Source organism: Hemitrygon akajei, chromosome 14 (genome assembly GCF_048418815.1).
Source record: "Hemitrygon akajei chromosome 14, sHemAka1.3, whole genome shotgun sequence".
NCBI classification, from domain to species: Eukaryota; Metazoa; Chordata; class Chondrichthyes; order Myliobatiformes; family Dasyatidae; genus Hemitrygon; species Hemitrygon akajei.
In genome coordinates, this window is record NC_133137.1 from 31,914,816 (window position 1) to 31,932,012 (window position 17,197).

General features: G+C 38.4%; 1 protein-coding gene across 2 annotated transcripts in view; it reads left to right on the plus strand.

Moving 5' to 3' along the window:
• pole (polymerase (DNA directed), epsilon) overlaps positions 1–17,197 on the plus strand; it is a 149,811-nt gene that overhangs the window by 65,715 nt on the left and 66,899 nt on the right. For both annotated transcript variants that reach the window (XM_073065749.1, XM_073065750.1), the window contains exons 26-31: positions 1,918–2,132; positions 2,668–2,770; positions 4,654–4,734; positions 5,098–5,220; positions 6,537–6,755; positions 15,436–15,642. In XM_073065749.1, the coding sequence (XP_072921850.1) occupies positions 1,918–2,132; positions 2,668–2,770; positions 4,654–4,734; positions 5,098–5,220; positions 6,537–6,755; positions 15,436–15,642 (948 nt within the window). The remainder of the gene's footprint in view (positions 1–1,917; positions 2,133–2,667; positions 2,771–4,653; positions 4,735–5,097; positions 5,221–6,536; positions 6,756–15,435; positions 15,643–17,197) is intronic.

Below are 17,197 nucleotides of genomic sequence, written 5' to 3' on the forward strand. Positions count from 1 at the left end.
TTGTCAAAGGTCTTGCTAAAGTTCATGTAGACAACATCCACTGCCTTGCCTTCATCAACTTCTTGATAACTTCCTCAAAAAAACCATAAGATTGGCTAGACACCACCTGCCATGCACAAATCAATGTTGACTATCCCTAATCAGTATCAATAAAAGTATTTGTATCTGGTCCCTTAGAATACATTCCAATAACTTTCTACTGATGTCAGGCTGACTGGCCTATCATTTCCTGGCTTATACTGAGAGCATTTTTTAAACAACAGAGCAATATTAGCTACCCTCCAATCTTTTCGCACCTCACCGGTGGCTAAGGATGTTTCAAATGTCTCTGTTAGGGCACTGGCAATTTCTGCACTAGCCTCCCACAGGGAGGGAATACTTTGTCAGGCCCTGGGGACTTATCTATCCTAATTTACCTCAAGACAGCAAACGCCTCCTCCTTTGTAATCTGTATAGGGTCCATGAAGTTGATTGTGCTTTGACTCGCTTCCATTGACTCTGTGTCTGTCTCCTGAGTAAATATACATGCAAAAAAAATCCATTTAAGATCTTCCTCATCTCTTTCAGCTCTACAAGTAGATTACCATTCTGAGCTTCTAGAGGACCAATTTTGTCCTTGCTATCCTTTTGCTTTTAATATATGAAGCCCTTAGGAGTCTCCTTCACCCTGTCTGCTCCTGATTTCCTTTTTAAGTGTTCTCTTGTATTTCTTGTACTTCTCAGTACTTCAAGTTCCTGCCTGTCTATACCTGCTAGGCACCTCCTTTTTCTTAATTAGGTCCTCGATATCTTACAAAAAACAAGGTTTTCCTGATAAACCTGTTATCCTTGCCTTTTATTCTGACAGGCACATAGAAGCTCTATACTTCCAAAATTTCACTTTTGAAGGCCTCCCACTTCGGCAGAAAATAGCTTGTGCCAATCCATACTTGTCAAGTACCTTCTACAGAGCTTCCTTTCTGTTCCCTTTCGCTACAGCTAGCCTCTTCTTTCTCCTTCCCTTTTGAGCCACAGAGCCAGACTCGGTGCCAGAGACCTGACTGCTATGGCCATCCCCCATAGCAGTATCCAAAGTGTTGAGGGAAATGGCTATAGAGGTACTCTGAACTGGCTGCCTAACCCCTTTATCCCTCTTGATGGTCACCCAGTTACTTGTGTCCTGCAACTTGAGCGTAACTATCTCCCTGTATGCCCTATCTATCAACCCATCAGCCTTCCAAATGATCCAGAGTTCATGCAGTTTCAGCTCCAACTCCTTAACGCGGTCTGTTAAAAGCAGCAGATGGATGCATTTCTTGCAGGTATAGTCATCAAGAACACTGGAGGTCTCCCTGCCTTCCCACATCCTGCAAGAGGAGCATTCCACTATCCTGCCTGGCATGCCCATAGCTCGAAATGTTCATTAAGGAAAGAATAAGCAATGGAAAAAAAACTACTTTTGGCTTAGTCATGAGCCAAAGCCATGATTCCCCACTCATGCAATAGCCACTCCACTTAAACCTGACTTTTTAAAAAATTTGCCCATGCCATGTGCTTAATTATAAGCAGTCCAGCGTCTCTTCAGGAACTGTGGCATGCAAAATGTGCCGAATGTCTCTGCTTACTTCTTTTAAACTCTCTCTCCCTCTATGCAATTTAGTGTCTTCCCGGGAACTGTGGCGTGCAAAAAAAAAAATCCATTGAATTACAAAATATCTGTTGCAAAAATAGTTTGCATTTAAATGGGACCTTTTTGGTGTTCAGTTTTAAAATGATTTTTGAAGGATAAGGATTATTTTATAAATGTTGCTTGAATAATAAGGGACACCCGATGAGAGCCACGAAATGACTCTTTACCAAATAGGGATGTGATAATGAGTGAGAAAGAAGCTGTTGTAGATGGTTTGTTCAGACGTACTCCATTGTTTTCTCTTGTAGGCAGCAAACATGCCTGACACAGAGTTATTTGAACTGATCTCTGAGAATCGATCAATGTCTCGTAAATTGGAAGATTATGGGGAGCAAAAGTCCACCTCAATCAGTACTGCCAAACGACTTGCAGAATTTCTTGGGGATCAAATGGTGAAAGACGCAGGACTGAGTTGTCGTTTTGTCATCTCCAAGAAACCAGAAGGATCCCCAGTGACAGAAAGGTAAGAAAAAGAAGTAAATTTATTTTGTAAATTTATATGAATTTTCTGTATTTTTTGCTTGAACTGGTTGTACTTGGTATTAGTGCATTGAAAGTGTTTTAAAAAAAATAAAACTCACAACCCCCATTGAATTCAAAAGTATTTTGAATGTTTTAGATTGATAAGTTGACAGAGCAATGAATGGAGAAATTTTGAGTTTTACAGAACACTGGGAAATGTCACATATTGGATATTAAATGAATCTTATTTGTCCCCATTAATCCATGGTAATTTTGTGCTGAGTGTCACATTCTTAACTATTTCATCTGTCAGAAAAGAAATGGAAAGCTTGTTTTGCCATAAGATGTCATGTGGAACTTAAAAAGAAAAAGTGACATTTTGTTAGAGAGTTTATTTATCAACTAAAACCAGCAAAAACAATTTATTCATTTGCTTTTTCTGTGATCAGTGGAAAAAGATTCATTTGTTTTAAAAACACTGGGACATTTAAGGATGTGAAAGGCTCAGTATAAATGAAAACTCTACTCTTTTGCAGAGCAATTCCACTGGCCATTTTTCAGGCAGAGCCAAGTGTTAGAAAGCACTATCTGAGGAAGTGGTTGAAGAGTCCTTCATTGCAGGACCTTGATATACGATTAGTAAGTTTCACTGGAGAATCCCTTTGATAAATCATTGCTTGCTGCCGCTTACGTATGTGAGGGAGGGAAGCTGGGGGTGGGGGACATTGGGGGTTCTAAGATTTAACTGCCATTCATTCTGTGGGGGCACTCCTCTGTTCTGTGGATGGTTGCGAAGAAAAAGCATTTCAGAATGTATATTGTATACATTCTGACATTCAAAAACCCTCTGACATTAAATACCTTTGAAACGTTTTGAAACCTAAATGTTTCACAGCTTTAAAATATTAAGATGATTTTAATCTTTACTGTAAGCATTTATTTGCTACCAAATGAAATTGAGCAAGGCAAAGTTTAAACCTGTTGTGTTCACTTTTTAAATTAACCACTTTTAAGTTTGTTAATGGGGCTAAAACAAAACATAAGAAATAGAATGTAAACATGTGCCTGTGGGTCCTTCATGTCTGCCTTTGAATTGGATCAGAGCTGTACATCAACTTTGTGTTCACCTGCAATCCTCGAGTTTTTTATGCTTAAAGTCATTAGATTCCTTCCTTAGGGAGCACTGCTCCCTCTCAGGTGCACAGCCGCGTAGTAACTGAAATGCCCCTATGCACATAGCCTTTGTTGCCACAAAGCTGGAATGAAGACAAATGAGAAAAAGTTTACGAAACGTGAAAGATTTTCTTGGTTATACTATATTTCATTATACCCTTCAATTAATAAAGTTAAATGTATATGATTTTTCAGTTTTCATTCTGAATATTCCTAGTGTGGCTATTACAAAAAAATCCATTTAAAGTGATGCAGTTTTCAGGCTGTGTAAACATTTCCTGCTTAGAGCAAAGGTTGGTCTGCGCAGCTCTGAAAAAGATAGTTGGAATATTGTTAGGGAGTGAATTCCTGAGATTCATGACCATTAAATTTGGAGTTACATGCAACAGCCCCAGTTTGCTGATTGCATTCTGGATAAAAATGCTCACATAGTTTCCTCCCTTCCTGATACATTGCATGCCACTTCTTTCTTTATTCAGCATATTTTTAATATTATTACTCCACACTTTCTTACACTGCACAGCCACGATTTTACAACAAGGTGGAGCTGTACCTCCAGACCACGTTGCCTAACATTAGTGTTCAAGTCTGCTTACATGCCTTTCAAAACTAGTTTGTGATGGCAAAAACAAAATATGGGCAGGAAAGCTGCTGATTCATGGAACAAATACAGAAAGTATTGGCAAAATTATACTTTATTTCCATTGATCATTTAGTTCTTATTTGAGTTTTGGAAGTATTGCACATCAACATGGATGTACCAGACATGAAAGTCCATTGACAAGTCCAAATATATCATCCCAAATTGAGGGAATTTGGATATGATGACCAAACAGATAACAGTTAAATTTAATATGTGAATATCTCATTGGGTTGATTTTAAATTATATAAAGAATTAACAAGGAAGCAATTTATTTTTGAAGAAGGCTCACTAATGAGATATTTTAAAAAAAGAACTTTAGGATGTTTCTTCTTGCAAAAGTGATTATAATTTTAAAGCATTCTTCCAGATTCTGAGTTAGTGGCGAGTAGGTACTTGGGAATTGTGGAATGTGCTCAAAATGCTGGGGAAAATTAATAACTTGGAATATAAAATGAAAGAAAAGTCTGAACTCTGAATAACTCAGGATAACTCTGAACAAATGATGAAAAAGTGACTGCTGCTGGCTGCACACCCAAATTATTAATCTTCTCTTGAGAGGCACAGTGGTACTGGTTTACTTGTTGAATAGTAATAGCAGGACCAGCAAATAGAATGAGTGTCAGAACGGCAGTATGATAGGAGTGTCGTTAACTTGGAGAACAAATTAAATTTAACAACATGCAAATATCAATCTGGTTTTTCTAGATTCTTGACTGGGATTATTACATTGAACGTCTTGGCAACGCTATTCAGAAAATTATCACCATCCCTGCAGCCCTTCAGCAGGTTAGTAGCTTTTTAATTCTTTATTTCAAATGACTGAAAATTGTATATATTTAGAAGTTTGTAGCAGAGTCTTTGTTTAACAAAAATAAAGTCTTAGGAAATCCTTTGGGATCAAGGATGACTTGCTTCCACTCCAGATTTGTGGGTTTTTTAAGTGAATAACATGAACTGCTCAATATAGCTGACTGATTATAACTAGGGATGTTGTTTGTTTGCCTCTCCTGTGCATCTGGAAGAATTTGCAGAGATAATATGATGCCTACTGTTGGGCTAAGGGTACATTTACACCTACCATTCTTAGCTGTTGAAACCACGTTGATGCATTTTATATTTAGTCTGATGAATAAGCCTCATTCCCTTTAGGTGAAGAATCCTGTTCCACGGGTCCGACATCCTGATTGGCTTCATAAAAAATTGCTGGAAAAAAATGATGTTTACAAACAAAAGAAGATCAATGAGCTCTTCACAAACACTGGAGTCAGGCAGGTATGTTGTCTCCAGTTGCCTTCACAGAACAGTGAAGAGAAATGGTATTGAGTTCTAAAGTAAGTCATATTCTAAATCTTTGTCATGTTGGGACAGCAAATTGTAATTTTCTTGTTTTTAAATTACAGTCAGCCCTCCTTAACCGCGAGTTCCGCATGAACAAATTCAATCAACCACGAATCGAGAAAACAAGTGCTTTTCCAGCACTTGTTGTTCGAGCATTACAGACTTTTTTTCTTGTCATTATTCCCTAAACAATGCAGTATAACAACTATTTTACATAGCATTTACATTGTATTAGGTATTATAAGTAATCTAGAGATGATTTAAAGTATACGGGAGGATGTACGTAGGTTACCATGGATTGGGATCGAAAAAAAATCGGAAGTTCTCTTACTATGTAAGTTGCAACAGGTACATCTGGTATTATTTAGCGTCAGTTAGTCAAACGTTTGTTTTAGTATATAGTATATATTTTACCTTTCTATACATATAAAACACTTAAGAGCGTATGTTTCAGCACCGGGCTCAGGAACGGAAGTTCCCGAGTTTGATCCAGTGACAGACCACTTCTGAGCACGCTCTCCATCCATGCCTGGTTGATGTGGAGGATCAAAAACCCAAAACCCAATAATTAAACCACTGCGTTGCTTAGTAATAATTGTAGTTTTCATCGGGGCAGGGCCTTTTTCACTTTATCCTTTAAAATTATTCTGATCGTTGACCGACTGTAGCCTAATGCTTTTCCAATGACTGATGGCGTTTCACCTCTTTCCGATCGCTTTATTATTTCCACTTTATTTTCAATTGTGATTGTGATTATTTTCGTGAATAGAAACACTATGGATTCAGAACTTTGACGCCAGTTCCTAATGTCCACCACACTGAGACAGGTTGAATAAGGGACTTGAGCATCCACATTTTTTGGTATCCGTGAGGGGTCCCGGAACCGATCCCTCACGGATAAGGAGGGCTGACTGTACCTGCTGCCCCTGAGTGACTGAAAGCATCCAGCATTTTCTGTTTTTACTACTTTTCCAGAATCTCCACTATTTACCTTTGTATCATTACCATCAATTACCCCCCTCTCCCCCACTCACTCTCTCCCATCATCTTCTGTATTCATTCAATTTCCTTTTATTTCTTTCAATATAAATATATTTTTGACAAAAATATTTTTGTTTATTTCCATAAATGGAAACACATGCATGTTCTGAGCCTGGAAAAAATTATATTAGGATCAGAGGGACCCGTGTGCATGTCTTTAATAGATCTAATAGAAGAAAGTTTCCTGAAAATAGTTCAATGTTCTTCAGGTGACATCCAACCTATGTGGGACAAGTAGTCAGCATTCAGAGATTCAAGATCTGGAAGATTTAGGAAATCCAAAGCAAAAACCACAGCCGGTCATCCCCATCAGTACAAAAAGAAGGCGTGGTGGGAATGAAGAGAGCCAAGAAGGATCGCAAGACCTGGAATTAACACAGTCTTGGAGAGAGATATTGGGACCACCACCACCACTAGGAGAGACAAAGGTAACCATTTTTCTATATTGATTACGACTACTGAAAACTGGTTGTGAATTGACTAAATGGCCAATTGGTAAGAATGTTCCTAATAATTTGTAAAGTAGCTGATTGGGTTTGAAGCAATTTGGGTTAACTTGGAAGCATATGTTACATGGGTTAGACTATTTCATGTAGTTAAGACATAAAAGTGAAATGGCATTTTTTTTTAAACCTTGTATTAAATCTGAATCATTTGAGACATTTGAAAAATCTGCCATCAAAAATCCAGCATTAAAAATGGGTTTGCATAATAGCTTTCTGTTACACTATTTTAAAAACATTTTCTCATGACTTCTGCCTGTGAAATCTATGTTCATCTGCACAAGAGCAATTTGCATTTTTCCACTCAGAAGTATATGTAGAAATTTCTGAGCCAGCTGTCTGGGATACTCAAAAGCAACAGTCAATTTATTTGTTTTGAGTATTAAACTGAGAATCTAATGTTACATCTCCAGAATAATCATGAATCGGTTATTGAAAATTTAGCATAAATTACGTTGGTGTTTGCTTTATTTCTACTTGTCTACCACACTGCCCTTAAGGAAAATTTTGTAAAGCAGAACCTAAAGTTTCTTTTTGATTGTAACCTTCTTGCAGTTCACTTCTTGGGTGTGGATATCCTTTCTCCCTCTTTCTGGTGCATTTTGCTTTGTTGGGCATTTTGACCTCTATAGTGTTTGTTCAGTTATTCTGCCAACTCCACCCGAAACAATGGGTTGCAATTCTGTTTGTGTTTGGATCAGTGGCTCAGTAATATTTTATGTTGACATTGGTTGTTTCTGTTCTTTATAAAAACATTCTCAAAAGTAGTGAGTGTTTTCACTATTTCTTGCCAGTTCTTGCAAATTTTGTTTCAAGCTTAAGCTAGGGCATTTCATGTAAGAATGTATATTGACCTGGGAACAGATATTATCTTATTGATTATTGTTCAAAGTATTGTTATAGAATATTTGGCATACATTTGGGAGAGGAGGAACCTATAGTTTGAATTCTGCCCCAAAACTGGGAAGATATGGAAACTTTGGATGACCCAAAATGTAATGACTTCAATCAGGAAACACAATTGAAGTTTGGGAAGCTAAAATCAGACTGTGCCCATGTGGAATATAAAGATAGCAGGGAAGTGCTCAAGCACAACTTTAGGAAGGCCAGTAGAAGCCAAGAAATATCCTTGGTAAGCAGGATTCTAGGAAATTTTACATCTGTTTTAAGAAAACAAGCATAACTAAGGAGAGGGTAGATTCAGTCAAGGATAGAGGAAGGAATTTGTGTTTGGAGTTAAATCTGAGATAGTAAATGAATACAACAACACACACAAAATGCTGGTGGAACACAGCAGGCCGGGCGTCAACAGCACTTCTCCCTATAGATGCTGCCTGGCCTGCTGTGTTCCACCAGCATTTTGTGTGTGTTGTTATTTGAATTTCCAGCATCTGCAGATTTCCTCGTGTTTGCTTAGTAAATGAATATTTTATGTTTGTATTTACCAAGGAGAGGAAATTGGAGAGTGGTGAAACCAGAATGGAGCATGCTGATGTGCTGGGAACTTTTGAGATTGCTGGGTCTTATGAAAACATTAAGGTGGATAAATCCCCAAGGCCTGATGGCATATCTCCCAAAATATTGGAAGGGGCAAGTGAGGGAAGTGCTGGAATTTGACAAAGATCTTTCTTCTCCTCATAAGCAGCATGCAAGTTTCTGGAGGACAGGAGGGTAGTAAAAGTTGTGCTTTTGTTCAAGAAGGGAAATAGGGATAATTCAGGTAATTGTAGGCCAGAGAGCCTCCCGTCACTGAGAGGAAGATTATTGGAGCGAATACTGGGGTATTGGATTTAAGTACATTTGGAAAGGCATGGTTGCTTGGGGACAGTCAGTGTGACTTTGTGTATGGCAGATCATGCCTTACAAACTTAAGTTTTTTAAGGTGACAAAGGTGCTTGTTGATGGGAAGGCAGTGGACATTATTTACATGGAATTTGATAATGTACTTGATAAGTTTGGGTTGATTCTGAAGATAAAGATGCACAGGATCCAGGGTGAATTGCAAGTTTGGATTTGGATCTGTCTTCCCCTTGGAATGCAGAGAGTAGGAGTGGAAAGATGCTTTTCTGGCTGGAGGTCCATGACCAATGGCATTCAACAAGGATCAAGCTGGGACCTTTGTTGTCTGTGATGTGTATGAACTATTTAGATAACAATGTAGATTGGTGGATTAGCAGGTCCTGTAGATGATACCAAGATTAGTGGAGTTGTGGACAGTGTAAAGGACTATCAGAGAATACAGTGAGATATTGATCAGTTACAGGAATGGGTAGAGAAGTGACAGGTGGAGTTTAATTTGGGCAAGTCTGATGTGTTGCACTTTTGGGAGGCCAAGTGATAGGAGAAAGTACACAGTTAATGGTAGGCCCCTCAATAGCATTGATATGCAGGGAAATCTTAGGGTATGTCCATAGTTCACAAAAAGTAGTTATACAAGTGGATAAGGTGGTAAAGAAGCTGCATGGTGGGGATATTGAGTACAGAAGTAAGGAAGTCACGCTGCCACTATATAAACCTTCAGTCAGATTGTACTTGGGAGTATTGTGTGCATTTCCAGTCATCCCATTATATGAAGGATGAAGAGACAGTAAAGGGTGCAGAAAAGGTTTCTTAGGATGCTGCCTGGATTAAAGACTATGAGCTTTAAGAAAAGGTTTGAAAAACTTTGGTTGCTGGAGGCTGAGGGGAGACCTGATAGAGATTTTTAAAATAATGAAAAGCATAAAATAGGGTGGACAGTCAGAATCTTTTCCCCAGAGTTCCTGTTGTAGCCTGTAAGGAGTTTATCGTGACTGCATGGATTTCCTCCCACAGTTCAAAGATGTTCTGATTGTTAGGTTAATTGGTCATTGTAACTTGTCCCGTGATTGTGCTAGGGTTAAATCGGGGGTTACTGGGCAGCATGGCTCAAAGGGCCAGAATGACCTCTTCTATGCGGCACCTCAATAAATAAATCATGATGTGTCATGTTGTTTGACATAGGCGATCATGGTCTTTAATCTGAGAAGTTCTAATAAACTCTTTAAAACTTTTGTCTGCCCAACCCTTAATGTAATGCATGAATGTCATGCACTGTTAACTGTGACTTTTTCTTCCATAAATTTTTCCCGCTACTGCAAGATGTTTGAGCATCTCTTTTCTCTGCTGTTCCAGCTGCCGTTTCCTGATTGATGATATCAGTTCTCTTCTTATTCTGGTTTTTCGCAACATTACTTCATCTGTTACTCTGTCCTTGTACAATATTTTCATCATTCTCTAGAACTACATTTCTGCAGCCTCGAGTCTTCCCTCACTTTGCTGTGATATTGTCCAACATTCGCTTCCGTGTAGTAGTGTGGAATGAACGTAGTACCACATCACTCTGAGTTTTATGCTTATAGAAATTGTTATTTAGTATCTTGCTTGAATGTGCGTTTAGTAATCCCAGTCCTAATTTCAACATCAGCCGTACTGTCAAATGTTATTGTCCTCCGTGAGTAATTGAACTTCCATATGTTTAATTGTTTTATTGCCCACTTTCAGTTTGCATTTCTGTATTTCTTTCTTCTTTGTGACAATCGTATGTTCAGTCTTCTTGCAGCTGATGGTCAATCTTCTCTTTGCACTTTATTCAACTTTATCTAATATTTCTTGAAACTTCTCTTTAGAAGTAGCTATCAGCACTGTGTCCTCTGCATATAGTAAGCTGTTCAAATTGTATCCACCAATTACTGCAAATTTCTCTTAGAATCTTCTCGCTATGGAAGTTGAACAGGTCGGGTGAGAGAACACAATCCTGTCTGACTCTTCTCTTTATCTGTACAAAATCACTTGTCTCACTTCCACTCTTTGTGCCCAATATTCATTTCTAATCATTCTGATATCTTTCCCATCGATGTCCAAATGCTGAAGGATTTTTTTATAAGCTCTTCATGTCTCAGCTATTCAAAGTTTTGGTATATTTGATGAAACATACATATAGGTCTTTCTAGACCTCTTTGGCATACTCACAAACCGTTCTAATGAAGAAGATTGCATTTCGCTTTCCACTTCATTTCATTTCATCTTCAGTGAAGCTGTGCTGCTTTTGTGCAACCTCTGGTTTCATACTTCTTCTTGCTTTTATCATGTTGACTTGTAACAAGACTTTCACATCCTGACTCATCAAGCTAATTGTTTGGCGTTCCTTGCGTTCAGTTGCTTTTGGTTTTTTTTTTGGCAGTGCAATAAATGCTGACTTGCTTAGTTTCTCAGTTATTTCCCCACTATTATGTATTTCATTCAGCAAATCTGTCAGTCTTTCAATCCCAGCATCTTCCAGTGCTTGAATCATTTCTATAACAATGCCATCCAGTCCTGGTACCTTACTCTTTTTCATGTTCCTGGTTTAGCTTCTGATTTCATAATTGGTGGACCATCCATGTTCTTAGTAATTTTTGGCTTCTCTCTCGTATTTTCAAACAAGTTGGCAGTGTATTCAGACTACCTAGCCCGTATATCTGCTTTTTCCATCTCTTGCCTTCAACCACCCACTAGCTGTACAATAATTAGCACCCGTGAGCTTTCTCACCTTCTTGTACTTATCGCCAGAATTTTCAGTTTTTCTACCTCTTCAATTTCTCCTTTAATCATTGTTCTTTCACTTTCCTACATTTCCGCTTGATTTTGTTCAAAGTTTTATATTTGCCGCTGTTCTTTGGTGTGATTTTTTTTTTCTGTCATTCCTTCATTAGATCCAGACTTTCACCTTTCATGCATTCTTCCTTCTTTTCCCTTTTTCATTAGACACATCCACCACTGACTTTTTGAACTTCCAACTAGCTTGGTGTGTGTTCCACTGTCAAAGCTTCAAATCTGTTCTTCATTATATTTCACCTTTGTCTAGATTTTTCAAGCAAGCCAGGTCTAATTTGGTATTATTACCCTTAGACTTTAACCGTCTAAGCTTTCCCCAGGGTCAAACACCAGAGGGTGTGCTTTTAAGGTTAGAGGTGGAAATTTAATGATGGTGTTAAAGCCAAGTTATTTGCACCTGGAATAGGTTATCATGAGTAGCAGTTTGATGGAGGTAACAAGGCTTTTAGATAGATGCACGGATATGAAGGGAATGGAAGGATATGAGCAATACACAGGAAGAGGATGTTTAGTATGGGTGGCATCAATGTTAGGACAACATTGTGAGCTCAATGGCCATCCAGTGCTGTACTATTCTATGCAGATAGCATAGTTCAACAGTGCAGAACTGCACTGTCAACCCAGGTATTGGTCCTTGTGCATTGTGACATGAACTTATGACTTTCTGACTAATTGCGAGTTACCAAATTACACCTGATCATGGCACACTTGATAGTAAATATTTTTGTCTCTGTGGTCTTAAACATTTGCAAAAGTAAATGCAGATGATGGAGATGACTTCACTAGAGCCATCAAAGAATTACAAAAATATATGTTGTTGTAATTAAAGAAGAAAATACAATTACTGCTTTAATTATATTATCATAGAAATCTACAGCACATTACAGGCCCTTTGGCCCACCATGTTGTGCCGACTATGTAACCTATTCTAGAAAATGCCTAGAATTTCCCTACCGCATAGCCCGAACTTTTCTAAGCTCCATGTACCTCTAAGAGTCTCTTAAAAGACCCTATTGTAGCCACCTCTACCACTGTCGCTGGCACTGTGTGTGTGAAAAACTTACCTCTGACATCCCTCTCTTGTACCTATTTCCAAGCACCTTAAAACTGGGCCCCTTGTGTTAGCCATTTTAACCCTGGGGAAAAAGCCTCTGACTATCCACACGATCAATGCCTCTCATCATCTTATATACTTCTCAACCTCCATCGCCAAGGAGAATGGGCTGAGTTCACTCAACCTATTCTCAAAAGGCATGCCCTCCAATCCAGGCAATATCCTTGTAAAATCTCCTCTGCACTCTCTCTATTCTAAATTACTCTATAACATTATCTCTCACCTGAAAACAATGAGGAGGTTTTACAATTTATATTTTGTTAAAAAGGATACAGCTCTTTAAGTGAGTTCAGGTCCTGTATTGGTGCCCAGAAGTTTCGTTTAGCTGTTGCCAGACCTGTCTTATTGACTTTTGACACCATCTCGTTCTCAAAGATGTGTTGCTAAATATAATTGGGTAATAACTATTCATGGTGTGCATCTACATTTTAAGTATATTAGCTTCAATTAAAGAACAGAATATAGAATTTATACTTTGGATTACAAATTCAATTCATGTATTGAGATAAAAATTTTAAGAACTATTCATTTACTGTAGGAGTTCTGTTGCCAACATGAAACAATCAAGTATAGATTTTTCACTTAATTGCTTTCAGCGATAAGCTGTCAGCCTGTCACTCAAGGAATCATGCTGCCTTTTTATTCAAACTGGGCAATCTGCTGCATAGGCAGTGCAAGCAACAGCCATGTGAAACCTACTCATCGAATCATGGCTTGAGGACAACGTGTCAGACTCTGCTCAAAACTGCCACATAGCGGTTTTCATGTGGACAGGAGTCACTCTTGAAGTCTTAGTGATAATTCCGGCTATGACATCAGGGCAATTATAGGAAGGAAGTCTCTGCAAGAGTATAACTAGCTATACTTCCTTAGCTGATGCAGTAATGCTCCTCCAAATTGGATATATGAAGGAAAGATTCAGAATAGGGTTTTCAGTAGTCCTGTGGGCTACCTGCAAAGGTAGTCTGTAATTTCACTGTCAAACCAGTGGATCAGCCTAGTCTAAAAAAATGAACTCTTGGTGTATTATTCTGTCGACATTTGCCCACTTATAGATGTTTAACCCATTTGACATTACTGTAAAAAAATAACATTACACTACAATTAATTTTTTTGCACCCATTTGAATTTCCATTCGCCTCTCTTGAAGGCTTTTTGGTTATTGATCATCTTTGCGTAACAAATTAATGCCACCATTGTTTGTCTTTCACCTGTCATTGCTAACATGCCCTTTCCCCACCATTCATTTTATATACAGATTAACCTTTATCTTTTTAAGTGGATACATTTCTCCAAGTTTGCTCCTCTCTGAAGATTTCCTTTCTTGACCAGCTGACCTTTAGCCCAACTTGTCAATGCTGATCTAGTTGCCTACCTGAACTAACACCATTTGCACAAGTTTGGCCCAAATTGGATTTTATGCATTTTTAGAGCACAGAGTGATGCTATGTACAGCACTGAAGCTAAATTGTGAGAGTTAGAGCATTTTGTGTGGGCAAGAATCAGATCACACAAAATTTAAATGATTATTGTCTTCCCACCTGTTTTAGTCCAGTTGATATATTTTGCTGAGAACAGACATTTGAGTGAGATCTGGTGAAACGTGTGTATGAATGAGACATGGCTGTAAGGTCTTAATCTGTGGTACGTCCTGATAATAGTACTTGATTTTTAACTTGCTTCAGTTTATTTGTAGCATTAAATAGCCATTTTCCAGGATTATTTTTAAACTGGCATTTTAAGATCTGTAATAAGCATGTGCTTGCTTGTTCTGGCATACCAAGTAACCTAGAAATAGGTGGATTGCTGTCTTGTGCACGGTAAAGTCCTGGTAAAAAGCTTTTGCATTGCAAGATCAATTTCCTGAAGTGTTTCTTTAGTGCTTTTCATTTTATTATTAGCCTCTATTTATCAGATGTAAGTGCTACTTATGTAGTGAATTTTATTTTCTATCCATTGTTACTGATACAAAGTCATATTGTTGCAATTAAAATCAAAATGCACTCAGCTGGTGTTCTGATGAAAGGACCTCAACCTGAAATGTTAATTCTGTTTCTCTCTCCACAAAAGCTACCTGGCCTTCTGAGAGCCTCCCAGTATTTTCTGTTTTTATTTCAGGTTCCCAGCATTTGTAGCTTTTTAATACAGGGAATTTAAAATTACTGCAATTATTTTGTATCACAGGTGACATCTCAGGAGGGTAAAACATTGTGGATGCTTATGGTTGATGAAGATAAACAGATTTCTTCTGCTTGTGGGTTGGTCATGAGTTGTTGTGTAATGGCACATTAATTAAAGGCTGGCATCACATTTCTGTCAGTTTAGTAAGCCCATAAAGATTTTCTTACCTACTAACATTAGTGATAAGAGTCATGGTCATCAAGATAATTTGTTTATTCAAACAATTTAAATTCCTGAGTTGCCAAGGAATTTGAACTTGTGTTTCCTGGGGTCAGTCATGCAGGCCTCTGCATTCCAATCCAGTGACTTAGTTAGATTGGTTATTAGTGTAAAGCATTAACTGCCTTTTACTTTTCACCTCTGCGGCCTAACCCATTGCTTTTTCTTCTGTATTTTGTAAAAAAATATATATATTATTTCCAGTGTTAGTGAAGTGGATACGCCTTTTCAATACTCCTAAACAGCGATCATTATTTGAACTCTAATTTCTTTCATATGTGTGCTTTGAATTATGGTGTAAAACAGATTTATTGTTGAAGAAATGGAATTGGAAGTATTCACTGTCAAAGTCTATAATGTCTGCAGAATATGAATGTTTTGAGTTTGTCATATATTTGGTGGAAGTAGGGCGAAAGTACTAAGAATCCTAGTAATTTAATAAAAGGCTTACTCATATTGTGCTGTATTTTGAAACAGAGTGAACGGTTAGTGTGGTTAAGATACCAGAAGAAAAAATGGGAACTCCAGGCAAAACAGAGAAAAGCACGCAGGAAGAGAAGGAAGCTGGATGACGGTGCATTTGCACCAGGGAGACCCATTCGGGATGGCCCAGCAAACAGCCTCAGTAGCTTTTTACGTCGGACTGCCCGCACTATTCTAGACATGCCATGGCAGATTGTACAGGTAATTTTTTTTGCTGATTGGAACTGACTTACGGACTGAAGAACAATACAGCCCATCACATCTGTGGAAAAATTTCCTGAGCAATCAAATTTATTCTCTTTGTACCATGTTGTTTGGCTTAGTTCTGTGACATCTTCTGCCTCAAATATCCATTCACTTGGAGACCAACTAGCATCTGTACTGTTGTAGAGATATAATGCAAGGAATCAGGCCCTTCGGCCAACAGAGTTTGCACTAGCCATCAGTTACCTATTTACACTAATCCCACATTATTCCCATTTTATTCTTCCTAAATTCCCATTGATTCCTGCCATATTCTGCCAATCACCTACATTAAACCCAGAACTCTGGCACTGTGAAGCAACAGCTTCCTAAATACATAGACTTCATACTGAAACGCCTTCTGTCCTCTAACATTGTTGAAGTTGGGCGTAACCAAGAGTTGTTGATTCATTGCAATTCTTGATCCCTTAAGCTAAACACAGACCTGTAACTAGTTGAGATTATTAACTACAGATAAATCTCCACACTTTACCACAGATGTTCTTGTTGCCTTGGGTAAGTAGGCAATATAACCAAGGACCCTTCTCACCCTTGTCATTCTGTTTTCTTCCCCCAACCACCACCACCATGACTGAGCAGATGATAAAAAACCTCAAACATGTACCACCAGGCTCAAGGATAGCTTCTTTCCTGCTGTTACAAGATTCTTGTATGATAAAGATCTCTTGATCTCTCAGTCTACCTGTCACAGCTCTTGCACAACCAGCACTGCACTTTCTCTGTAACTGTTGTACTAGAATCACTGACATGGGTATGAGAATTGCTGTTTTGCAGCAGCAGTACAGTGCAAGTCATAAAAGTACAGAAAGTCACAAATACTGCAAAAGAGGAATAATGAGGTGTTTATGGACTGTTCATAAATCTAATAGTGAAGGCAAAACAGCTTTATCGTTCCCTTTGTATTTCCTTGCTGTACTTGTGTATGGAATGATTGATCTGAATGTCATACAAATAAAAGCTTTTCATAATATTTCTATACATGTGAATATAAAGAAACCAATTCCAATCTTTGCAGCCAAATGTATAGGTGGGAGACAGCAGCTTCTTTTAATCTAACAGGAGATGTTGAGAGAATCAGTAATCTATATAGTCACTCTGGTCACTCAACAATCATTAAGCTGGTCAGGACACAACCCTAAGCCCTGAATCTCAATGCTGAACAGGCCCCCACCTTGCGATCACGAGCTCCCACGGTAGCAATGCTTTAGTGCTCCATTTCATCACTTTGATCATTTCATTGCTGCAGAGCTTGCTGTCAGAGATCTGAGCTCAACCCCAAGTTATTTGCACAACATGTAGCATCAGAGAGAGGCTGGGGTTCATGCCAAGATTCTGACACAGCAGCACTTTAGTAACTCTTTTTTTCCCATGATCTCTTTTAACATTGATACCTCTGGCACTCTTGTTCCTGGGATCCCATCATAGGGGTAATGGCACTCTTATTACCCACAATGGTTATTCATGGAGGTTGAGAAATTGTGAATCCATGTTC